The 26,577-nt window shown below is 39.8% G+C and overlaps 1 protein-coding gene across 1 annotated transcript; it reads left to right on the top strand.

Moving 5' to 3' along the window:
• The first annotated feature begins 1,036 nt into the window (after positions 1-1,036).
• gtf2h4 (general transcription factor IIH, polypeptide 4) lies at positions 1,037-26,577 on the top strand. The gene is made up of 13 exons (XM_077743437.1): positions 1,037-1,430; positions 1,501-1,605; positions 4,067-4,198; positions 7,333-7,518; positions 12,342-12,450; positions 13,960-14,028; positions 14,148-14,231; positions 16,868-17,033; positions 17,371-17,501; positions 18,482-18,529; positions 18,606-18,684; positions 20,694-20,755; positions 26,238-26,577. Exons 1-13 carry the CDS (start codon positions 1,315-1,317, stop codon positions 26,346-26,348), a joined length of 1,398 nt encoding a protein of 465 aa, XP_077599563.1. The 5' UTR covers positions 1,037-1,314; the 3' UTR covers positions 26,349-26,577.

The following is a 26,577-nucleotide window of genomic DNA, read 5'->3' on the forward strand; positions in this document are numbered from 1 at the left end:
AAACCAGAGTACCCAGAGGAAACCCACGCAGGTTGGGGAGAAAATGCAAACTCCACACAGGTTGACCGAACTGGATTTAAACCTAGGTCACCCACTGTTGCTTTTGGGTTTATGCGCCCCTCAGCATTCCTTCATTCCGTACCGCTTGTCCTCCCAAGGGTCGGTGCTGGAGCCTATCCTGGCCTCCCTTGGCACCAGGTGGGGGACATCCCGAACTGGTGGTCAGCCAAACGCAGGCCGCAAGAAGATGAACCCCAGGAGGAAACCCACACAAGCCAATGTGAAACATGTAAAGTCCACACAGAAATGGGCACCCGGGATTGAACCAGTGATCTAAAAACAGTGGAGCGGATGCTCTAACCATTGGTCCATGCCTCTATTTATATTTTATAATATAAAATACATATATTATAAAGTATTGTTTTTTCATACACTAACATTTAGTACTAAAATGCACTTCTGTTGTTGCTGGACTTTTAAAGTACTGATTAATACCAGATTGGTTAGCAAGTAGTAGAGGGTGACCTTATAATAAAAAATTGGAGTTTAATCCAAAATTTCACAATATTCCTACATAACATGGTGCCGTTCAAGTGGCAGCTGGTGGCAGTAGCTTCGTCCACTCTTGTTCGTTTTGTGTTTTTGCTGCTTTTCTGTCTTAATGATTTGATTTGGTGATTCTTTATGATCCCATTTGCTTTGTACTTTGTGCTTTTGATTTGTTGTTCTGCGGCCTTTGCAACTGTACTGTCTAACTTGTAACTATATGGGTTTTTTTTCTGTATCTGCATTCCCCCCTTCTTTCTACTGTCACAATGAACTTTCCCGAATACGGGATGAATAAAGTTATCCAATGCAATCCAAAAATATACTTTGGCAAAAAAAACATACTGGCCTCATCACTTTTCTTCATTAGTTGCAGTACCTTGTACTATAAACAAGACTCGAGGTGGCAGTCGTGCAAAAAAAACCTACCCTGTTTAAAAGAAGAAGAAAAAAGACGCTCACCCAATAAGAGCACACAATGAATCACATGATCCGGAAACAAGTGCACATTGCAAACATTGGAGAAATATTTATTCTCACAAAACGCGGCTACATGTCGCGATTAAATCAGTTCTCACCAGGTTCTGTGTAGATAAAAGCTTTTGCATACATATTATAAGACAATGGAACCTCATTGTTCTCATTCTCTATCGTGGCAATTGATCAAATAGTGGTTGGCGAATCAAATCAGCGACTTAAAATTGATTTACGACCATTTCTGCAGTGTGCAACATTTGTATGACATTTTTATTTGTGACTTAATAAATAATGAAGCTGCGAGTCCAGCTCCAGTGCAAGAATTTGCATGAATATCTCAGAGAGTTGAGTCCAGAGATTTTAGACAGATTATACAATCACCCGGCAACATGTTTAGCTGTCTACAGGTAAGATGACAGTAATATTTTCTACTGAAACATCGACATTATTCTGTGATAACACGACAAAACTTTGCAGGGAGCTTCCGTCCTTCGCCAAAAACTACGTGATACGGATGTTATTCCTGGATCAGCCTCTTCCACAAGCAGCGGTGGCATTGTGGGTGAATAAAGAAAGTCAGAAGTGAGTTGGGGCGGCCTGGTGAATGAGTGGTTTGCGCGTAGCCCTCGCAGTTCTGGGTTCTTGGGTTTGAATCCAGGTCAGTCCATCTGATTGCATGTTCTCCCTTGGCCTGCGTGGGTTTTCTCCAGGTACTTGAGTTTCCTAAACATGCATGGTTGGCTGGTTGGACAATCAAAATTGCCCCCAGGTATGAGTATATAAGCATGAATGGTTGATTGTGTGTCTCTTATGCCTTTCCACCAATTCAGGGTGCCCCCATGAATGTACAGTCATACTTCTACTTATGAAAGAATTCCAGAACTTTCTTCGAAATTTGAAAATTTCATGAGTTGAGCAGTAAATTATCTAATACTTCTAATTTGTTCCAGGGTGCTCACAGAACTACAAACTAAACCCATTAAAATTGGTCCAAGTGTCCGAATTTTGTATGAAAGATGTGAAGAAACAAACAAAAATGATAAAATCTAAGAAAATGATTTATTAATGTGTTGAAATGAATGAAGCATGCAACATCTATCTGTTGAAACGTAGTGGAACAAGAGAAACTCTATGCAACAGAGAGATAGCACACAACCACGGTCACGATCCAGTGCCGACATTTTAACCAATCAGGTGTCTTCAAAATAAGTACTATGAAGACCCGAATAATAGTAGGCACTGGATTAATAGTAGGGAATGGAAAATTCCAAATGAATTAATAATGGTAGGCACCGGAATAATAGTAGGCAGTGGAAAATTCCAAAAATAATGAATATTAGTAGTAGTAGTAGTACTATAATTCCGGTGCCTACTATTATTAATTCATTTGGAATTTTCCACTCCCTACTATTATTCCAGTCCCTACTATTATTCGGGTCTTCATAGTAGCGCCTGACTCTAATTAACTGATTGCACTTGCAAAAGGTATCCTTGTTGAGTTGGAATGAAAACCTGCACCCACTGCGGCCCTTTGAGGACCGGTTTGAGACCACTGCTAGACCTAGGTAAAAACTAAATGCCAAAATTCAATAAGCAAAAAGTACAACTCCTTCACTCTGTTTCCGGCCTGCTAAGCGCCAACCGCTCTTCCATCTTATTGGGGAGGGATCTCACTTTTCCCAGAATAATAGATGAAAAGGTTGGTCTGAAGCATCGCTTCTACTCCCGGCACTTTTGTCCAGTGCCGGATTTCCAGCGGCACTTAGGTATTGCTCCTTCTGCTGCGTATTGTTCACAGCTAATCCCATGATAGAAAGGCTGTAAAAAAAAAAAAAAAAAAAGTATTAGCAGAGCTGCTACACCGGCTGCCGCCTAACGGCGCCATCTTGAAGAGAAAAAAAAGTAAAAAATTTGTTCGAATAATTACGGTCATCTCCACCACTGTTAGGATAAGTGCATTGTAAGATAAAATATTATGTTTATGGGTAGGAATTACAATAGGACATCTGTTTTGGATAATCAGAATCAAATAAATGTATCAAACTCAAGAAGAACATTACAAGTCAATGTAATCTATAATCCATACAAAGCGTAATTTATGGGTGTGTGCATTCATGTGCATTTTTACAAAAAAAAAAAAATCAAAAGCCTTTATTATCATCATACACAGCTGCGTATAACGAAATTGGTGGTGCTACTCCACAAAGTGCGTTTTCCCAAGAAAAAAAAGTAAATGTAAAGATTCTCTCACTACGTTTGTCCAAACAGTGCAACGTAGAGAGTTGAATTTTTTTTATGGTGGCCGGAAACGGCTGTCGGATCCTAATAGACGAGTTAATTTCTTCACCTTCTCTAAGTGTGTAAATTCAACTTTTAATTTTTACCACTGAAAGCAGATTTGATGTATGAATTGTTGCTTTTGATGATGTGCCCTGAACACACACTGCCATGACGGGAGTTATAAAAACATCCACCATGCATAAATCACGATTTATCTATTCTTTACTTCTAAAGCATAATGTACGGATGGATGTATTGTGTTCACCTGGAAACTGGCTGATAGAAATTACAGTGTTCCCTCACTACTTCGCGGTTCAGCTACCGCGGACTCAGAGCTTCGCGGATAGTTTTTGGAAAAAAAACACAAATACAAATATTACATTGAAACAACATTTTACAGGTTTTTTTTTTGTTATAACATGAATTTCACTCTCTCTACCCGTATTCTATATGGTGTACTGTATACAGGGGGGTCAATTTAAAAAATAAAAAAAAATAAAAAATATATATTTATATATTTTGAATTAAATTCAAATTAAGCATTTTTGAAGTGGAATCCCTACTTCGCGGAAATTCACTTGTCGCGGGTGGTCCCGGTCCCCATTAACCGCGATAACCGAGGGAACACTGTATTCCCAAAATGACGTTTGTAAATTATGTGGAAAGGCGTCTTGTGTCAGCGCGTCCAGCACCATCATGTTTCGCCAAGTATAAACATTGGTGTTCATCTATTTAGTAAATTCTTTTCACCCCAATTTCTTAGGCATCATGAAGATTGTGTGTCGGTGCTGGCAGGACTTCGACTTTGGCACAGTCAGCAACTGCAGGGCGGTCTGCAGGGATATATCCTGAATCCAGTTTTTAAAGATAACCTGAGGGTAGCATTGCTTGGCGGGTATGTCTATTCTCCAGTTGATCATAACGCATGTGTTTTTAAATTATACATTTCTGAATGTACGGTATTGGTGTTTTTATATAAATGTGTAAATTCTATCAAGATTAGTTTTAGAAATTTTGAGGTTGAGTTACATGCTTTTTGCAAACCTTCTGCCAGCCTCCTCTTTTTTGTTAAAGCTAACAGGTGGTACAGTAATCCCTTGAATATCACGGATAATGTAGACCAGACATGGCCACAATAATTAAAAAAATAGGTAAAAAAAAGTGGGATCACCCCTATTATTACTGCTGTTTTGTTGCCTATACAGAAAAATAACTAAAATTTTCAAGAAGTGTACTTATTAAATGTTACAGCTATAAGCATATGAAGACTAATATTATCTAAATATAATCTATATAGAAAAATTGTACATACTTTATACCCCTATTAGTACTGCTGTTTTGTTGCCTTTTCAGAAATAATAACTGCACTTTTCAAGAAGTGTACTTATTAAATGTTACATCTATAAGCATACGAAGATTAATATCTAAATATAATCTATATAAAAAATCGTACGTACTTCATGTAAAAAATAAAAAAAAAAGGTTATTGTGAGCTTTAGTCCAAGATTTTTTTTTTTTATTAGATTTGAGACATTGGATCATTGATGGAATCTTCAGAATGCGCCGTAGAGGCAGCTGGAGGAGCTTTGGCGATAAATAGGGTTTCGGCAACAAATAGGGTTTCGGCGCACAAGGTATATGTTGATGGGGAGTTGTGACCGCTGTTTCTTTTTTGGTACAAATATGCTTTTGTACAAGGACATGAAACTGTCAAGAGGATTGCCACATTCCATGGCTATGACCATTTTTTCATCAATCTCTGGGACACTTCGCTTCAAACTGTGAGCCATATTGAACGTTTCTTGAAGGTTTCTCAAAGTACTCACCATGTTTTTTTATCTTTATTGCCATCGTTGTTTTGGAGGAAATTGAACTTCTTCACTATGCACCATCCAGCCGTCGATTATCCGTCCAGGAGCACCGGGCATCAACCAGCTGCCCGGACTTAACATTTCCGTGCTGCGGGACACAAACTCTACTACCTAATCCCAGCCTGGTCGCCTCCTGTCTCCCTTCTGTGTGAATTTCTTCTTTCCGTTCTCGAACCAGTCCTCCCACTGTTCTCGCATTCGTGCCTTGAACGCTGAGTTGATGGCGACGTCTATAAGCTGCCGAATATATACCCCACAGCCAGCTTTCGGTTGGCGAGTGACTTCTTGACTCTTTCTTTCAGGTGTCATACCTGTCAACTTGTACGTTTTATACGTATTTTATATATTTTTTTTAACATTTCAAATCATGTACGTCGCACACCGACTTTTATACGGGGAAAAAAATGTAAAAAAAAAAATCGCCAATATTTATGAAAACCTATCTCAACAAGACCGTTTTAGCTAAAATCCAGATAGTCTCGTAGGCTGGTAGCCAATGACGCTACTGTCATCGATTGTTACTATTGTCGCGGTATACCAGCAAAAATTATCCTCATTCGTATGTATTTTTTTATCGGTGCGTACGGCAATATTGATAAAGGATGACATGCGCATGCGTAGATATACATAGAGTAAATATCATGGAAGCAAGCATGGAGGAGCCACCTAGTAAGAAACGAGTTACCACGAGTAAACATGCGTCGTACGGTGTTTGTAATGTTTTTTGGGGGTTTGTACGGGAAATCATAATCATTTATAAGGGCAGTTATCGGCAGAGGTTGACAGGTTTAAGGTGTGAACCATACCTGTCCATCACGATTACTCCAGGCTTATTCTGCAGGAACGGATTTCGGGCCCCGAGGACTTTTTCAATCCAGTTCTGCATCAGACGGTATCTTTTTCAACCCCTTCAAGATCCCCATGGTCTTCAGCATCTTGCCCAACATCGAGACCGTAATGACAGCCGTGACTCGTGTCTTCGCATGACCTGTATCAACCCCCTCAACTCCTCTTTCTCTCCCTTGAAGTAGAGCGTCTTGCTGGATGTTATGTCCAGGTAACATGGGGTCTCATCCATGTTGTAGATCCTCTCAGCCGGGATACCCCTGGTGACCGCCCTGAGGGCCTCAATGTGGATGTCAGCGGACATGATGCGTTGGCCTTCCTCTCTTTTGTCACTCTTTCGAACAGCTTTTCTTCGACTTCCACATACCTCGGCTTCTTCCCAACTCCGGTTAGGCGCCTTCGTTTGCGATGAGTGTGTGCGACTCAATCAGCTTTTGCTCTTGCTTTATCCAATTTCGGATCTGCGCTGGCTGAATGCCGTGGTGCTAAGGACACTTTCGCTTGTTGCCTCTGAAAATGGTTCGCAGCTCGTGTAGAAGGGCAAGCTTTCGTTCGACAGTCAGTTCCGTCCACTTTTTCCTACTCGCTGTGCTGGAAGTAGACGCAGTGTCGTTTCTGAAAGCTTCCCTGCTGCTTGTGCTCTCCATATTGAATGAGTGACTTCACAAAATTACTTAGATTGTACTGTTCAATTAGTAAACTTGACTAAGTTTCCAAAATCTCTTGCATTTAAAGTGCAGACTTTATTTTGTTTATTAATGAAACAGATTAAGGTTAATCTTGTTACATGACCTACTTAAACAATACAGGTAATCTGCAAAACGTTGATGCACCCCATCACAGCATAAAGAGTGCGTAGTGGATCGTACCTTCCCGTTTGTGCGCCATTTAATATACCCCTGCCGGTTAATATACCCGGGTTGATTAAATAAGGGGTGGGGGGGGGATATTTTAAACAGCGAAATACGGTAACCCTTGTGACCCATAGCTCTCTGAAATAATTAATTGTTCCTGCCAATCAATTTTTTTTATTAACACATGCGACATTTTTTTTCTTTTTTCACATTTAAAAACTAAAGAAATATCACATTTGAAGACCTTTTGCTCATTTCTTCTATCGCTTTTTTAAGTGTGGTACGATCTGGTATATACATTACCTTTGCGAAGTTGAATGTTGTTTTAGTGATGCTTATAAAGAATACAAAATCATTTTGTAGGATTTTCATTTCTTAATGGCAAAGGTCCAATAAATTGGCCTGCATGGACAAAACTGAAGTCTTTCAGACGATTTTTAAAGTGTGTCATTCTACAGGGGCCGAGCATGGGCAGATGAAGGCAGCAGTCTAGGCCCCGATCGGCATGCACGCAACATAGAGAGTTTGGACCGTTATGCTGTGGAGCGTTGGGAGGTTATCCTGCACTTCATGGTGGGTTCTCCAAGTGCTGCCGTCAGTCAGGACTTGGCTCAGCTTCTGATTCAAGCAGGCCTCATGAAAAGGTATGTTAATAATAATAATAATAATTGTCCGGTCCACTATGAACATTAACAAGGTCGGACCTAGGACGCATGGTGCGATTCTTGGAGACCAGAAGCGAGGAGTCGTGGTCACATCAGACTCCTACAGTAAGCATACTGATGAACACCCCATTTGGAACAGTCCCTGCTACAAGCTGAAGGCTTCCCTACAGTACCAAGTTCATTGTAGTACAAATCAAAAGCAGACGTAGGAAAAATGACCAGCAAAAGAAGTAAGCGTCGCTGAAAAAAACTGCAGCTGCTGAAATTACAATGAGGGACCTAGTAACATCGACTGAAGAAGGAAAACGAACATTCCTGAAAGTGTAGCAGCACATTTTGGAATCAGGAGTCCTGGCGCTTCCAGACTAGGAAAACCATTCACCCAAATAGTGACTTGCAAAGCGACATTCATGACATCGGTATTACTACAACCACATGGAACAAAGCCGGACCGATGACAACTGAACTTGTACTGTTCCATCCACTTCACACTCCAAGTCCCCCATGAAGTGGATCTACTGATAACACAAACAAAAATGTCGTTCCGAGGCACCAGACAAACACCACGAGAAGGTGATGACTCATCGGGGGGCTTCAGTACAGTGATCCCTCGAATATGCCAGATAATGTAGACCAGAAATGGCCACGATAATCAAAAAACATTATTTTTGAACTTTGGGGTGATTTGCGCTTTCATGCTATCCATCACAAGCAGAGCTTTGCGTGCTCTAAAGAAGTGATCTGGTCGCTTAGTGTAGCCCTTTGTAAGCCATAATTTCAGAATTTCCTGATCCATCCACTCTCATTCAAGGCAACTGAAATTGAGGATTTGATTTTTGGCATGGTTTTTCGTTTGAAAATGACCATTGGCGGCAATTTCGAACTATCCCCACAACATGCCAGCACCACTGTGAAGTGTGATTTCTCATGTTGTAACACACTTTTTTGCCTTTTCTCTGCAACATTTGCGTGAAGTGATAACACCAAGAAGGTCCTCGCGCAAAGTCTTTATTATTCATCTCCTTGGCAACTACCAGGACGTGGAGACGCAAATGCGCTGTTGATAAACCTTTCCCAGCTGCACGTTGTTCAAGCACCCAATTCGCTCCTCTAACTGCGGCTACCTGGCTCTTAGCCCGCGATTAGCTTTGTTTGTTTTCTTCATTTCAGTTAGAGTGACTCCCGCTTTTCGCCAGTCCTTTACAAGTTTCTCGCTAACTCGAAACTTTCTTTCCTTTGCTCGATTGCCGTTTTCGGCTGCATATTTCACTATTTGCAGCTTGTATTCTGCAGAAAGATTTTTTTTTTCGGTGCCATTTTTGTTCAACTCTTCTCATTTTTTTATAAATTACCGGCAATGTTGAAAGTTTCAACCAATGCCTAGAGCTCCCTCTTGTGCTTTAGTGTGAAATGGTGTAATAATGTGTTAATAATTGTACGCATAAGTCGCACCAGAGTATAAATCGCACCCCCGGCCAAACTATGAAAAAACTGCAATTTATTATCTGGAAAAAATAAAATAAAAAACATGTATACAAATAAGTATTAAGTCAACCACCAATTGTGCAAGTTAACCTACTTGAAAAGATTAGAGAGGGCTGTAATTGTCAACATGGGTAAACCTCAACCTTGAGACAGAGTGTGGGGGGAAAAAACCCAGAAAATCACATTGATTTTTAAAGATTTTTTTTTGCAGATAATGGTGGAAAATAAGTATTTGGTCAATACCAAAAGTTTATCTCATTTCTTAATGTACACTTTGTTGGCAATAACGGCGGGCAAACATTATCTGTAACTTCACAAGCTTTTCACACACTGTTGCGGGTATTTTGGCCCATTCCTCCATGCAGATCTCTAGAGCAGTGATAATTTTACAATTGGCACACTGCGAGTCCCAGGGATTCGCTTGTCTGAAAACTGTGCGTCCCAGGAAACTTGTCACGAGTCCCAACATACTACGGATGCAAATAAAACATAAACAACGATATATAAACATTCAGATTTAATTTATTTATTATATGGTTTAGGGTTAGGGTTTATTTATCATTGTACTAGTCTTTCAGCTCGTAGATCCTCCTCTCTTTGCAGCCAAAAGTCTTTTGAAATGTGCGTATTTTTCCTTGCCGCCCCCGTTTGGCTTCATGATCATCGATCGAATCTTCTGCAGTTCTTTTCTTACTAGTTGTATTTTTAACTGCGAAATAACTATCCAGACTGTTTTGCTTTTTCTGAAACATTTTTTATCTTTCTTACACTATTACGAAACTCTTGCTATCGCTTTCTCTCCTTCGTCTGCTAGTGTCTGCTAGTCTCGCGAGAATTATTTCGCAAAGATTATGTGGAATAAATTGGTTTGCTATCGGATATATGTGTTTTGGTTTTTTTTTGATAAAAATTTCTTTGCGTCCGAAAAAAGCACATTACTTGAAATTGTGCGTCTGGAAGAAAAGCTGTGCGTATCAGACGCAGGACGCAGAGGTAACGAGAACACTGCTAGAGCAGTGATGTTTTGGGGCTGTCGTTGGGCAACACATACTCTCTCTACAGATTTTCTATGGTGTTGAGATCTGGAGACTGGCAAAGCCACTCCAGGACCTTGAAATACTTCTTACGAAGCCACTCCTTTTTTGCCCTGGCTGTGTGTTTGAGATCATTGTCAAGCTGAGAGACCAGCCACATCTCATCTTCAATGTCCTGTGCAGGATTTGAGTCCCTGGCGGCGCATTGTGTTACTGATAGTAGCCTTTGTTACTGTGGTCCCAGCTCTCTGTAGGTCATTCACTAGGCCCCCTGTGTGGTTCTGGGATTTTTGCTCACCGTTTTTGTTATCATTTTGACGCCACGGGGTTAGATCTAAAATGGAGTCCCAGATCGGGGGAGATTATCAGTGGTCTTGGATGTCTTCCATTTTCTAATAACTGCTCCCACAATTGATTTCTTTACACCAACTGTTTTACCAATTGCAGATACAATATTCCCATCCTGGTGCAAGTGGAGTTTGCAGTGAGAGACTGAGGTTGTGGACAGGTGTCTTTTATGGCCGATAATGAGTTCAAACAGATGCAACTAATACAGGTGATATGTTCTTTGGCTTGGGTTGTCTGCTAAAGAGTGTAAGTTGGGGCTACGAACAAAGAGGGGTGATCTAACTGTCCCAAGTGTGTGCGTCGCATGGCTCTGTATTCTCCTTTGATGTTTCAGTAAACATGATCCAGAGTTTTATCCTCTCGTTGGACATTTCATGTGTTGGTAATCTTACGACAGAATAGTTTTGAGATTTGCCTGATTAAAATCTCCTGCAATTATGTGTGCGCCACTTGGGTAGGCGTACTGGTGATTGTTTATTGTGTCCATTGGTAGGGAGAGAGCGGTACTTACCTTTAGCGTCCGGTGGGATGCAGGCAGCAGTGATGATAACAACAGCTATCTCTCTCGGCAGAAAGAAGGGTCTTCATCTCACCGTCATGAATTCTCTATCTGGGGAACAGTGTCTAACGAGAACAGTGCTATTGTTAGACCATCCCTCATTCACATAAATGCAAAGACCACCACCTCTTTTTTTCCCCTGAGTCGAATATCCTGTCTTATCTGAGTAGCGTGCGTCCTGCTAGCTGCACGGTAGTCTCAGGTATTTGTGGGTGAAGCCACGTCTCTGTGGTTATTAGCATTGATCATTCGCGAATGTAGCGATTATCAGCGAGCTCTAATTCCATATCGTCCATTTTGTTTACAATGGATCTGACGTTGGAGAGATATATGCTCTGGAGCGGAGGTTTGAGTGGTTGTTTCCTGAGCATACACAATACGGCCACTCGACAGCCTCACTTTTGCTTTTATTTCCTGATGCTTTCTCTTTCGCTTTTGGGCTTTAGTGTTGCAATCTCTTCCGGTATGTTATGTTCATGGTGAAAGTCGCTAGAAATCTTATTTCACTGCTCGTAACCGATGTTTAATATCTAAACGGTTATAGCGGAATTTATAGTCTGGTTTTCGCGACAAGACAAACAAAACACATGAAATGAGTGCACAAGTAGAGAGAGCCTCTCACCACAGTTTGCACAGGTGCCGCCTTCTATCATCATTTTTCATTTACAAAGACAGGCATATTATGTGCTTTTGATTCATACAGTATCTCAGAAATACCACATGCGATGATTTTTCTCCAGATTTTCCCTCCAACGTAACACATTTGTACTCCCTACTAAAACCATGAATATGGAGGTTAAAATATGAATCAGGGGGTGGCTGGTACACGAGTACTGTATTTATTCGAGTATAACACGCACCCATAATTTGTGACTTAAAATTGGTAAAAAAAAATAATTCTTCGGTTTTTCTCAATTCACACCAAGGATTGTACCTGACAAATGCTGAACACATGTCACCATGACAAAACATTTATTCACAACATTTGGTACGGAAACCTGGTAAAACAAACTACTACTAATAGTAACACAATTTTTGTAATCTTTTGTAAAATAAGGTAGATTATCACCAGCTGGTGGACAAATTCAGGTTTTATGTCTCTCATTGTACATAACGGCTGTGGAGGGGACTTTTTCCCCGGCAAAGGGCAGTGTTTCACCTGGATTCCTGTATAATGCGCACCCGAACCTTGCTCTATTTTTACGGTACAACATTTTGTGCTTTGTACTCCAATAAATACTTTTTTTTTTTTAAATACGGGGATGTGTATGCGTCTGCGTATGGGCTCAAATACTACACTCTACTAATCAGTATCAGTATTTGTCCTGAAAAACCCATATCGGTCGATCACTAGTGCCATGCCCTCTGTTTTACAGTGAGGCAGGGGAGGCGCCCTCCATCACCTCTGCTGGATTCCAATTCCTTCTACTGGACACAGCCTCTCAACTGTGGTATTTCACTCTGCAGTACCTTAAAACGGCTCAGGTACTTATATAATGTCAATGTGGATTGTAGAAAATGCTACATTTTTTGTGCTGCAGGGCCCACATCTTAAAAAATACAATTTGATTTTGAAGTAGTAAAGCAATTCAAACAAAGCAGTATACAGTATTTTCTTGAGGTATGTGTAAGTGTACGTGTGTATATATATATATAATATATATATATATATATATATATATATATATATATATATATATATATATATATATATATATATATATATATATATATATATATATATATATATATATATATATATATATATATATATATATATATATATATATATATATATATATATATATATATATATATATATATATATATATATATATATATATATATATATATATATATATATATATATATATATATATATATATATATATATATATATATATATATATATATATATATATATATATATATATATATATACACACACAAACACATACTCTTACATGTACACGGTGTGTATGTATATATTTATACGTACACATACACACACTATTTGCACACCTATAAAACACCATTTGAAAGGGCGCAGTCACATTTTCGGGTATATTTTTTGGCACTAGATTATTATTGGATTTACCATAACGCTTGGAATACGCGGGGAGGCTATATTTAGGATGAACGTTTGTTGGGTTGATCGTAATAAATAGTGTATCGGCATGAAATAAAACCAGTCACTCAAGCGGTAAGGGTCATACAAAAATTTTAATTTAGCGCTCAAACAAGGTGCCCCGACCAATTGGATGCATCGACCATTTTAGAAAAAAATTAGACTAAGTGTTCTCTATAGTAGTGAAAATACAGTATATATTGTACATTGCCAGTTTTATATTAAGTGTAAAAAATGTTCATAAAAATGTCAAATTTCATGGCCAAACAACAACCGAAAGACGGGAGATGTAAATGGCTGGCAATCTGACATCTCGAGGGGCTAGTCTGCTGGCCATCTGGCATTGAGCGAGGTCTGTCCCCCGAGCCGGCACCGCCCAGGACAGGCAGTGACGTCGAGGAACAGTTCCCTGACATTACTGAGGAGAATGGACTGCCATTTTTGGAAGAGGTTGCTGGACATTCTTATTAAAAAAATAACGGAAAGTGGCAGGGTTTTTAATAAATATTCTTTTTGATCATTGTATTTGTGTTGGGCTTTGGTGTAGGCACAAAATCATGTAGTATGGTAGTAATAAGAGGGGTGATCCTACTTCGGGTTTTTAAATTATCCCCGCCATGTTTAGTCTACATTACTTGCGAAAAATGAGGGATTAGTGTTATATATTGACTAATGCATTGAGTATATCAACATGCGTAACGGCCGGGATTTGTCGGTGGACCGGGAGAAAGAGGTAGATCGAGGGAGGTTGGCGTCCTGAAAACTAGATCTTGTGCAAAGAAAATGTAATCACCGCTGATTTGGACTGCATGCCTATTTATGATTTAAAAAAAATATAATAACATCATGTATTGTTTCTTTTATAGTCAAGAGGGATGGGCCTGGTGGAGATATTGTCATTCCTTTTCCAGCTCAGTTTCTCAACATTGGGCAGAGTGAGTGAACAGAAATAAAAATGTGTGTATGTACTTGCTGCATATGTGCTAAAATTTATAATTTCGCTTTCTTGTTAGTTTTGCTTTTTGCTGTTAACGAGGATGTCTTTTTTCCTTAGGATTACTCAGTGGAGGGGATGAGTGATTCTTTGCTCACATTTCTGCAGCACCTTCGGGAGTTTGGACTGGTCTTCCAGAGGAAGGTAGAGGCAGAGGAAGTGTCTTTTGTTAGTGAGCGAGTGTGTGTGTCAAAGAGGCACAGTCCCTTCAAGAACTACCGTACTTTCACAGCTATAAAACGTACCGCCCTAAGGGGCGCAATCTCCATTGCGAGTGTATTTTCCGTTTTTTGTCAATACATTGGACGCTTCGTTTTAAAGGGCGCCCTGCTAGGGTTGCCCTAGCGTGACACACAGCGTAGAACATTGCATTCATGCTATGGGCTATCATGACACACAGCATAGCACATAGCATACATTCGATATGCTATCATGAGACACAGCATAGCACATAGCATACATGCTATGTGCTATCGTGACACAGCATAGCACACAGCATGCATGCTAGCATGTTTTAAAAAGGGCAACAGGAGCAAAATTGAGTTTGACTTTGTTTTACTGACGTAATGTATATTCGCGAAAATATAAGTCATATTCAAACATTTACAAATCTGTCAAAGTCCTCACCTTCTGGGATGTTTTGTATTGATTTATGGTAACGCTTGGAATATGCGGTGAGCAATGTTCCCTCTAAGCTGCGCGCATACACAATTGCGCACTACTCTCGTCTTCCCCGTGCACAGCAATCATATGGAGAGCACAAAATAAAATCCAACCTTTTTTCCCATAACTGCGTCATTCACGCGGAAGCCAGTGGCAGTAGCTCTGTCCACTTATGTTTTTCATGTTTGTACTATCTTTTTTTTATTACATTTTAATATTTTTAATACATTCCTTGTTACTTTACTGTGCAAATAGAAGAACAAGCGGTGAAATCGGGTGAGGACTGTCTAAATCTGCTGTGTGCGAGTGTGTCTAATATATGTGATTGTTTCTGTTCAACCTACAAAATGGACTATAAACGGAAATTAGCCCTCGACTACGATCTTACATATACATTAATATGGATATAAATATGTTCATTATGTGCTATCCCTTATTAAATAAATCAAAGCCGAAGCATGGAAAAATATTGCATACAAATGGAAACTATTTCAACTGACACATTCAGCAGAAAAGTCATTTAAACGAGAATGAGAAGTGAGAAGGACAGATGTGTAAAATAAGGTAAAATTTAAGTCGGATTTGTGCATATTCTAATGGCATTTATGAACATGTTTTATTCATAGATATTTTTACATTCATTTTCTGAACGGCTTTATCCACTTTATCACTTGCGGGGGGTGCTGAAACCTATCCCTGCTGACTTTGGGCCAGGAGCGGGGGACACCCTATATCGGTGGCCAGCCGATCGCAGGGCACAAGGAGATGGACAGCCTACAATGCATCTTTTTAGGATGTGAGAGGAAAACGGAGTACTCAGAGAAAACCATGCAGGCCCTGTGAGAATATGCAAATTCAACACAGGTGAACCAACCTGGATATGAACCCAGGACCCCAGAGCTTTGAGTCTGACGCGCGAACCACTCATCTGTAGTAGACATGCACCTGCTTATGCCAGGTGTGATGCTGGTGTGTGCCCATAGCGAGCAATGATGATGTTGCTCACACTGGTACTCAGCGTGCTCAGGGAGGTTGTCTTTCTACCCAGACAAACAAAAACTTTGAGGTAACATTGGTGGGGAGTCCGTTTTTAGTGTGAGAATTATGAATCAGAATGCCCTCATAGGCTGAAACTGCTCTATTTGAGAAGACTGGGTGACTCACCGCGGCCAGATTGTATTCATATAATGCAGTTTAATACAGGGTATGGGCATTCATAATAAGAATAATAAAAATTGCTGCTTATAAAAGGAGTAAGCTTTTATGAACATTGCATATTAAAAAAATAAAAATTGAAATAAAAACTGGAGTGCCCTGCGATGGGACTACTGTGTATATTGCCATGACCATTTCAAACGATATAAGTTTAGTGCAGGTTACACCCTGTGTGGTTGTTTTTATATATATTTGATCAGAGCTGCCAAATACTATGAATCTTTAACAAACTACAAAGTCTACATTTAGTATAAAAACTATGAGAAAAAAAATCAAGCAATGTATTTTCAGCAATTTACCTGAAAAAAACAAATTAACCTCCTAAGACTCTTGCAAGGCATGCATTTTTCTTTTCTTTTTGATATATAGGCTAATTGGTCCCTGGTGAGTATAAAACCAAGCATTATCTTTTTACACTATGTAGTTTCTGAGAAAAATCATATCGACATCATAAGTGAACGCCAGGCCCTTGTAGTCCAAAATTTAACATTGTTACAACCAAAAGTGTGATGTCCACACGTGGATGCCAGGACCTAGGAGGTTAAATATTTTTAGTCACAGCTGTTCATGCATTCAAGCACTTTTTTTTTGTTTTTGATTTGAAGTGAGAATTTATTAATTGAAAGGTAACCCTAACACAATCTAAGCAAACAAATTTACCCTTGGATAGTATATAATTACAATAAAGGCTTTCAATTTAATTCAACAAATCTAGATGTAGTCGTGCATTCTCCAAAGACTAATTCGGTAAATCTGCAATGTCAAACTGTCAGGTTGTTGCACAAGATTAATTTGTGTGTTCAATGCTGGTCTTTTTTTATTTATATGTTTTCAGTGTAGTGGGTATTGTCTTAAAAATGACCTGCCTCACTGCTGATTCTAATTTTCTGTCCCATATTTAGAGAAAGTCAAGGCGCTATTATCCCACCAGACTGGCCATCAGCCTAGCAGCAGGAGTCACAAGTAACACTTCTTCCCTTTCCTCATCCAACTTCGGCTGCAGCACCGGTACTGGAGATGCAGGCTTCATTGTGGTTGAAACAAATTATCGCATCTACGCCTACACAAGTATGTCTACAAACTGAGTTACTCACCTTAGTGCCTCATGATTTTTCAGGCTACTGGCAAGGTAATCTCTTGGATAGTATCCATTCTTGAGTTAGTAAACCGGGTAATATTATTTTCATCTTTTTTATCCATTGCTTTCCCATACTGCTCATCCCATGAGCAAGAGGCGGGTACACAGTAGATAAGTTCTCATGTTGCCAAGTTTAGAATGGAAACTTGCTCTGTGCAAATTCTAAAATCTGACTGTAAGCATTTTGATTATATTCACTTTGTATCTACATTTTGTTAGCGCAAGATTCATTAAATAACCTATTTTCATTAACTGTTTCTCTCACAGACTCAGAGCTCCAGATCTCGCTTGTAGCACTCTTCAGTGAAATGTTGTATCGCTTCCCCAACGTGGTGGTGGCGCAAGTCACAAGAGAGTCAGTGCAACAGGCCATTGCTAATGGCATCACCGCACAACAGGTATAGGAAACTGCAATATTCACGTATTTCAGAGGGAAAATGCAAATTGGGACACCTTGACCAATTTTAAAGGATTTAGTTGATAGTTGTGTGAAGACCATGGAACGGATGAGAGTATTTACATACAAAATACACCTACTTACAAAATTTACAAGTTACGAATAAAGTTCTGGAACCAATTAGTTTCATACATACAGGTACGACTGTAATCTGTGACACACAATGGTACCTTGAGATACGAACTTAATGCATTCCGTGACTGAGCTCAGATTTACTTGTGTCCCAAGTAAATTTTTCCCATATGAATGAACTAAATACAAATTAAATTGTTCCAATACTCTGAATAAACACAAAAAACAGGATATTCGAATGGAAAAATATTGTATTTGTTCAAATTTGCCATCTATTAACAGAGTAACAAATAACTAGTGGTTATGTTTAATAATACTAAAATAGGAGTTAGACACACTTTTTGCACTGCAACGCGCTCATAACATAATAAACAAATTTAAATGTACTTGATTTATGATACAGACAAACTCAAAAATAAATTTAATGTAACCTTACACTAATCTTAATTCTAATTTTTTTTAAGAGGGTAAAAAGATACCTTCTCCCGGGTTGGCTCTATTTGCCCCGCCTCCACTCTGACTTTGGAAAAAATGCAACGCTCCGCCCAGTGCTTGTAGAGACATTACACGAGGGAGTTGTGGGGAGAAAGACATTGACAATGATGTTTTTATGGGTAGCCTCTTGCGTCCGCTGTATGCTCATGTATCAAAATTTGTCTCGTATCACAAGATGAATATTTGCTTGAAATTTTACTCGTATCTCAAATTACTCTTATGTGGGCGCACTCATATGTCAAGGTATTACTGTACAAAGGTTTTGGCCCCAATTATTAGCTTGAAACTGATTCCTCCATATCAAATTGTTCTGGTCCCAGCATTAAAAGTATAGCTTTGCTTTTAATTTTGCAGATCATTCACTTTCTAAGAACCAGAGCACACCCTATAATGCTGACGCAGGTAATGATTTATTTGCTACAAAAGTAAACGTACATGCATCAACGTTGATTCTTTCCCTGACAATACTTGTCTTCAGACACCAGTGCTTCCTCCAACCATAACAGATCAGATCCGCCTTTGGGAGCTTGAGAGAGATAGACTGCAATTCACAGAGGGTGAGTATATTTACCAGGCCCTTGACCAGTGTAAAGTCTAGTTAGAAGGAAATATTAGTACAGCAATTCCTCAAATACCCCCGTTAATGTAGAGCACACATGGCCGCGATAAATGAAAAAACGCAAAGTAGGATCACCCCATTATAACTACCGCAATACTTGTTTTCGCACCTATACAGAAATAGAATTGCACAAGTACAAGAATTATCAAAAAGTGTATATTTATTAAACATTACAGCTATAAGCACTTTAAAAGGCTGTATTTATATTTAAATATAATCTATATATAAAAATACTTACTGATACTGTACTCACAATGAAAATAGTTCCACTCCGCTTGATATATATCCCAAAAAAACGGTAAATGGGAGTTTTAGTCCAACTCTTTTGTCTTTTGGCCACGGATTCATTTTCTGCGATATTCGAGGGATTACTGTACTCGCCTAACTAAGCGTGAGACGGTAACAAAAAGGCCTAGAACACATCATTGTCTGTTCTGAACAAATCAGTCAAAACATAGGCTTTGTTCTTGTTTTTTTTAAAGCATGAGGACAGTTGAACTTGTTGATTAAAGCTGGCTGACCATGAAGCCAGGCAGTAGCATTCCCACACATGATGATCACGCCTTCATTTGACCTAACAATCATATAACAATTACATAAAGAAGTGCGTCACGAGGTATGCACACTATACAAGTGTTATGGAAGTGGCAGATATCCCGAGTCCTTGCTGCCTCCCGATCAACAGTCCTCAGAGCCCGATACTGGGTGAGATGTCAGATAAACAATCCTTGGATAAGAACTAGATGACTGGTTACGACCCTAAGCACTTTTTGAACAATTGGAAGAATGATTTAACAGAGAAATGATTTACTACACATATATAATAGTAATACAGAATAAACCCAACAACACGTCTAGTCAAACGTCCCACAAGCCCTACTGCTTCTTCCGAAACATGCATAAATAAGTGTGAGAAGATCCATAAGACATTCAATATGATTACAGGTCTGTCTGACCATAACTTCATCCTAATGTTAAGAATAATTTCGTTAAGAATCATTAGCTAATCATAGTTGGTGAAAGTGATGACGTATCCCTACACCTGGGACAAGGCAATGACGTATCCCTACACTTTTGAGAAGACCTTGGTGTCACCAAATCAAATTCTAATTGGTTAAAGCAACAGTCTTATCGACACTTGTTTAATGCAGGAAAGCCTGCAGAACTAATTGTGAAGGCCTTGAGGCAGAAATTAAAATTAGAGAGTTTAGTCAGCAGCGGTGGTTGATTGTGTCAAATGCCTTATTGCCAACATGAGATAATATCATTTTTTTCCTTTTTTTCTGTCACCAACTAACTACTAAAGTTACAGTATTTTTGAATAAACCTCCATTTAAAAATATTTTTTGAACAATGCCTACATTCATCTGCTGATTAGCGCCCATTGAATTCAACAAATTTGTCAAAAATGACTGCCTTGCTGTGTTTCGAAGTTTGAGGCCAAACTAACCAATCATTCACCAATCATATTTTAATCGCAGAGGTAACTTAAAGATATTCTAGTGTTGAGTCTGGAAAATGTGAAAATAACTGCATAACCTTTGATTTTCTTTATACCATAATATTTTCATTTATTTTTTTCATTTTTATTACAACGGAAGGCCCTGATTAAATTGACGTCTCTGAAGTGAGTGGTGGATCTTACAATTGGGATGTCAGTTTTCTCAAAACAAGTTCACAATCTCATCACTATAGTCAAAACAACAGGCACAAATGCTCCAAGTTCCTTCAGAACATCTCGTTTTGAAATAAGAATAAACAAAATGCTTTCATTGGTGGCAATTGGGGATAAATGATACATTTCATTGGCAGTTAGTGGGTTAGACTCCCACACAAGCTGTTTCTCGTGTTTTGGTGTAAATAATTTGTTTTGTGCAGGAATTTTGTCTTGAACATGCATGTTAATAGTTCATTAAAACTAACCTTTTATCGTTTTGTTCTTTTCAGGAGTGCTCTACAACCAGTTTCTCTCCCAGGCTGACTTTGAAGTACTGCGAGATAGAGCTCAGGTTGAATATAGTTCCCCCCCTTTTTCTAACTTTAACATTGGATTAAGTTCATTGTGTTTATTTAAGAATACCAAACATCAGTTATTTCCGTCTGTTGACTGCTTGATATCAACATACCCTATGAATATTAGAGAACCATCCATGGTAGTGTTGTACCCGTGATTTTCCACGGGTGGCAGTATTTCGCCTTTGAAAGACGGGTGAAATAATCAGACAGGTCCTTTGTTGTATTTCAAACCAACTTAGAGAAATCAAAGCAATTCACACAAAACATAATATACAATAACACTCAAATATATACATAGTAACATATTAACAACCCGTTATAATCCAAAGCAATGTACTTGCTGCATAAACGATTATAACTTATGAGTATTGTAACTTGTTACCTTCTGTTCCGGCCGTCATATACTGCATAACTATTATGCTACTCTTATAACGGCGGCCGAAAGTAGCCTGCTGTAAACAATGCACCCGAGACTCGCACATTCACGCACACACATAAAAAAAGTAAACAACCAGCGGCCGAAGGTAGCTCACTTTAAACAATACCCGAGACTCGCACATTTACGCGCACACATGAAAAAGTAAATAACCCGCGGCCGAAGGTAGCTTGCTGTAAACAATACCCGAGACTCGCACATTTACGCGCACACATAAAAAAGTAAACAAGCATCACTAAACATTACGTTCTTTCTCACATGCTACTATTGCCTCTTGCACATCTCACACTCAATCGATATTCAAAACAAAGCAACATACCTTTAAAAGACGGGTGAAATAATCAGACAGGTCCTTTGTTGTATTTCAAACCAACTTAGAGAAATGTCTGAATAGCCCGTTATTATACTATACCAAGGTCTATGACCATTGGTTAATCACTGCGTGACTTGCGCGTGCCCATTACGTCATCGCCCCGTGTTTAACGCATGCTAGCGGCATGAGTCCCTTTTTAACTTAACACCTGCACTCATGTATAACATCAACTACTTCACCCTGTCACACTCTCCCCCACAAAAACAAATGTCGTCCCGACATTAATATGCTCCCAAACATTTCCACTTTGGTGAGCCGATGCTCATTAAAGTCCAGGCGGCACGGGCCACAGTTCAAATATAATCCACAACTCGTACGGTCCACGTTTTACTGGATGGCACAGTAATCACAGTCCATAACAGTCCATGACAGTCCATGACCGCATCATGCACGTCGTCCTTGTAGGTTCAAGCTTGTTGGAGTCCAAACAAAAAAAGGTGGCTGCAGGTAATATGGATGCAGGTGTACTAACCAAGGGGCCACTCCTGGTGCAGGGTAAACAGTTAGCCGCTCCTGCGGTGACTGTGTACTATAACAGGAGGGGATTCCAAGATGGTCATAGGTCGTACGTCGTGGTGGGTGTCTCTCCCTTCTCGGCCGTTCAACAGCCAGCGCCTCAGGTTCCGTCACGGCGGTTGGCGGGGAAGTGTCTGATAACTGCTCATCACTGGGACCTTCAAGAGGAGGGTTTGCTCCCTCACCAGGCAGGTCCTCCAGCTGATGGTCCTCTTCTACTTGTACTGGTCCGGAAGCAGGGCCCCTCACTTCGTGTGTCTGGTCCACAGGCAGTGGCCTGTGCTCCGGCTCCATCTCTTGGGTACCTCTCTCATTTAGCTGGCGTAGCTCATAGTGGAAGTCATCTTCGTCATCGCTTTCTTTGTCTGACTCCTGATGAGATGCCGGCTGCTGTTTCTTTCTCGGCGTCCTCGTGCCGATTTTCCCTTCTTCTGGTGTTATCTCAACGGGCAAATGGTCACAAGACATTAGTAGATTTCTGTACAGAATTCTGGAACGATCTTTACCTCTTCCTGGCCTAACTTCATAAATTAGTAGGCCAGATCCCATTTGCTTCACCACTGTGTGAACTGTATCTTCCCAGAAGTCACGGAGTTTCCCAGGTCCTCCTCTTGGTGTCAGATTTTCCATCAGGATGCGCTCTCCTGGTTGTAGCACAGAACTCCTTACTTTAGTGTCATAGTGCTTTTTACCTTTTTCTGCCGCTTTCCGTGCATTCTCGGTGGCAATGGTGTACGCCTCCTTCATCCCTCTTCTCAATTTCTCCACATAGTCCTGCTGTCCATCTGCATCGGACCTGTTGCATAGTCCAAAGAGCATGTCCACTGGAAGCCTTGGCGAACTCCCGAACAGTAGATAAAATGGTGAATAACCTGTCACATCACAACGGGTACAGTTGTAAACATGCACAAGTTTATTCGAAGGCTCCTTCCAATTCAATTTCTGTATCTCCGTCGATTCTGGTTCAGTTTCATTTGTCTTTTTGCCAGCAGATTCCAGATTTGAAGAGGAGCTCATCTCTTTTGCGTTCAGAGGTTTAGCTTGTACGTTTCTTGATGTCCGAATGTCTGGTTTTGGTTTGACCTTTGGGAATCTACTCGTCTTTGTCTGTTGAGTAGGAATTGATTCACTAGATTTTTGACATTCAAGGGGAGACTTGTCAGTATCTCTACCATATTGGGTCAAAGCTCTTGTTGATTCTATCTTTAACCTCTCATTCGCCTGTTCTTGTTCCCTTTCTTTCAAGAATGTAACTTTTTCCAGCTTCAGTAATTCAAGCTCCTCTTTCAGTACTTCCTCCCTCTGGCGAGATGCCATATTCTCTCTTTCTGTTGCTTGCTTGGTCTGAAAAAGTTTCTCCTTCTCCGCAACAAGCATGTCTACCTGTTTCTCCAGAGCCTTTTGCTCTTCTTGTAGTATTCTAATCTCATCAGTTTTCTGCTGCTCGGCTTGTTCAAACTGAAGTTCAAGATGGTCAATCTTTTTCTGAAAGGCTTCTCTCTGTTGCGATATGTCCTCTTCCAGTCTTTTGATGATGTGATCTTTAGATTGAACGATTTCATCAGTATGCAAGTTTTCTAGCGCCAAGAGTTTTTTCTGTCGGGCTATTTCCTCTTCATAAGATGAAAGCTTCAATTCTTTTGCTTCCACATCTGCTGCTGCCTTTGCTAAACAGCCAACTGTTTTGTCAAGCTGGTCCTTCAATTCTATAATTTCGTACCGCTGATTTTCTATAGCTTCATTTCTCGCAGAGAGCTGCTCCAACAAATCTCTTCTTTGCTTAGCTTGTTCTTGTTTCATGGCTTCAAGGTCCCTCTTGAGAATTTTTTCGCGCTCAAGAGAGGCCAAGTGTTCACTATTTATTGCCTGCTTTGCCCCAAAAAGTCTCTGCCACCCCAGTCTTCTGTCTTCATACAACATCCTTATCCCCTCTTTTAATTTTAACAACTCAGACATACCTTTGTCCTCGTCTTTGAGTTCGTTCCTTTCCAGGTGGTTAGCGATGTGACCCAACAATTTGAATTCTGATATGCGTTTCGTTTTTCCTATGTTAAGGAAATCACATATTTCTAACAGGTCATTAACTGTTAGCTTGTACAACATTTCTTCTACCTCTATGCGTACTTGCTCCCGTTCCATTTCCATTTTCTCAACACGGTAGGAGTTTGGTTTATGATGCAAAAGTGTGAGCACTGAACTGGCACGTTTTTACCGTCTCTCTGATGATCTCTACTGGCCTCAGATGACGAGTACTCTGCCAACTTCACGTCCCTTTTCACCACAACACCTCTCCTCACTGTCTTGTTCCTGGATGTGGTTGGTTCTGCTGGCTCAGCATTCAGTAGTCAGGTTGTGAATACTGGTCATCTAAGCAGCAATCCCAGCGGTGCCTCCAAAAATGTTGTACCCGTGATTTTTCACGGGGTAGCGGTATTTCGCCTTTAAAAGACGGGTGAAATAATCAGACAGGTCCTTTGTTGTATTTCAAACCAACTTAGAGAAATCAAAGCAATTCACACAAAACATAATATACAATAACACTCAAATATATACATAGTAACATATTAACAACCCGTTATAATCCAAAGCAATGTACTTGCTGCATAAACGATTATAACTTATGAGTATTGTAACTTGTTACCTTTTGTTCCGGCCGTCATATACTGCATAACTATTATGCTACTCTTATAACGGCGGCCGAAAGTAGCCTGCTGTAAACAATGCACCCGAGACTCGCACATTCACGCACACACATAAAAAAAGTAAACAACCAGCGGCCGAAGGTAGCTCACTTTAAACAATACCCGAGACTCGCACATTTACGCGCACACATGAAAAAGTAAATAACCCGCGGCCGAAGGTAGCTTGCTGTAAACAATACCCGAGACTCGCACATTTACGCGCACACATAAAAAAGTAAACAAGCATCACTAAACATTACGTTCTTTCTCACATGCTACTATTGCCTCTTGCACATCTCACACTCAATCGATATTCAAAACAAAGCAACATACCTTTAAAAGACGGGTGAAATAATCAGACAGGTCCTTTGTTGTATTTCAAACCAACTTAGAGAAATGTCTGAATAGCCCGTTATTATACTATACCAAGGTCTAACACCATTGGTTAATCACTGCGTGACTTGCGCGTGCCCATTACGTCATCGCCCCGTGTTTAACGCATGCTAGCGGCATGAGTCCCTTTTTAACTTAACACCTGCACTCATGTATAACATCAACTACTTCACCCTGTCACAGTAGCATAAAAGTAAGTTATTGTTTTAGTTAAAAATTCTTTCGGAATCAATTTTTATACGTAACTGATTGTAATGATTAGATCCACTCAAAATAATTGAATGTCCATTAAAATTCAGAAGAATCCTTTACTTCCTTAACAATCATCAACAGTCAACATTCATGAAGGTTAAAGAGTTTGTGATCCTCTCTTTTCCTCTTCTCGTCTAGCAAATAATAAATACGCTTTTGGTCTCATGACATGCTGGGACGGTTTGTTCTTTTTGCTCTAAACTTTACATATGTCATCATCACCCACAAATCCATCAAAGTTTCTTCGTGAAACTGTGTTGATGCCAATCGCCAGGCCACAATCCATTCGCGCATAGTAGCTAGCTAGTAGCTAGCGTCCATGCTTCTTAAAGCTGTGTTGATGCTGATCACCAGGCCACAATCCATTGGGTGTATTTACAAAAAGAACTATATATCCCAGCAGTCACGTGAGGCAAAAAAGACAGTGCCATGGCCACCTGGCTTGGTCGCATCACAAAATTTTGATCGTATCTCGGGCGAATTATTCGATCGAAATTATCGGCGTAAGACAAGAATGTTCTGTGACGAGCGGTCGTATGACGAGGTTCGACTGTACAGCTTTTGTGTTTGTTGTGATTTGAGGCTGCGGATGTGAAATTAGAAATCAATGCAAACGCATTTTAAGTAGATGTACCACTATACTTTGCTACTTAATTGGACAGTTAGCAAGCATTTAAAAGCCCTGCTGTTTTTATTGAATTTAAAAAGTTGATTCCTCCATTTTTTTTTTCAAAAATACCTTTATTAGTCCATATTTTGTATCTCTGTTGAATTCAATATGAGTGATAGGCTGTGCATAATCTAACTGAATTTATTTGGTGCAGGGTCTGGATTGCCTGGTGTGGCAAGATGTGTCTCACAGAGTAATGGTAGTAACACCACACGGACACAGTGAGGTCAAGAGATTCTGGAAACAACAGAAGTCCCACACATGATGGGGATACAAAGACAACACTTTGCCGAATATATCAGCTCTTCTGATTTCCTGTTATCTGTTCATTAATTATAAATTCTGTTGAGCAGTAATTTTTAACTACTGTGAGAACAGTGACCTTCATTTTTCTGTTGTTTCCAAGTGGTGACCAACATTTCTGAGCTAACAATAACAAAAATGTATTCTTTAACAACAAACCTTTGTAAAATAAATATTACATTTTTAAACAA

Source organism: Stigmatopora nigra, chromosome 21, assembly GCF_051989575.1.
Source record: "Stigmatopora nigra isolate UIUO_SnigA chromosome 21, RoL_Snig_1.1, whole genome shotgun sequence".
Classification (NCBI taxonomy): Eukaryota; Metazoa; Chordata; class Actinopteri; order Syngnathiformes; family Syngnathidae; genus Stigmatopora; species Stigmatopora nigra.

Bases quoted from the DNA above. Each gene is read 5' to 3' on its own strand.
- gtf2h4 (XM_077743437.1), top strand. From the start codon at position 1,315: ATGAAGCTGCGAGTCCAGCTCCAGTGCAAGAATTTGCATGAATATCTC. The intron at 14,029-14,147 runs GTGAGTGAACAG...TTTTTTCCTTAG, and splicing joins GTTTCTCAACATTGGGCAGA to GATTACTCAGTGGAGGGGAT. The intron at 14,232-16,867 runs GTAGAGGCAGAG...TCCCATATTTAG, and splicing joins GACTGGTCTTCCAGAGGAAG to AGAAAGTCAAGGCGCTATTA.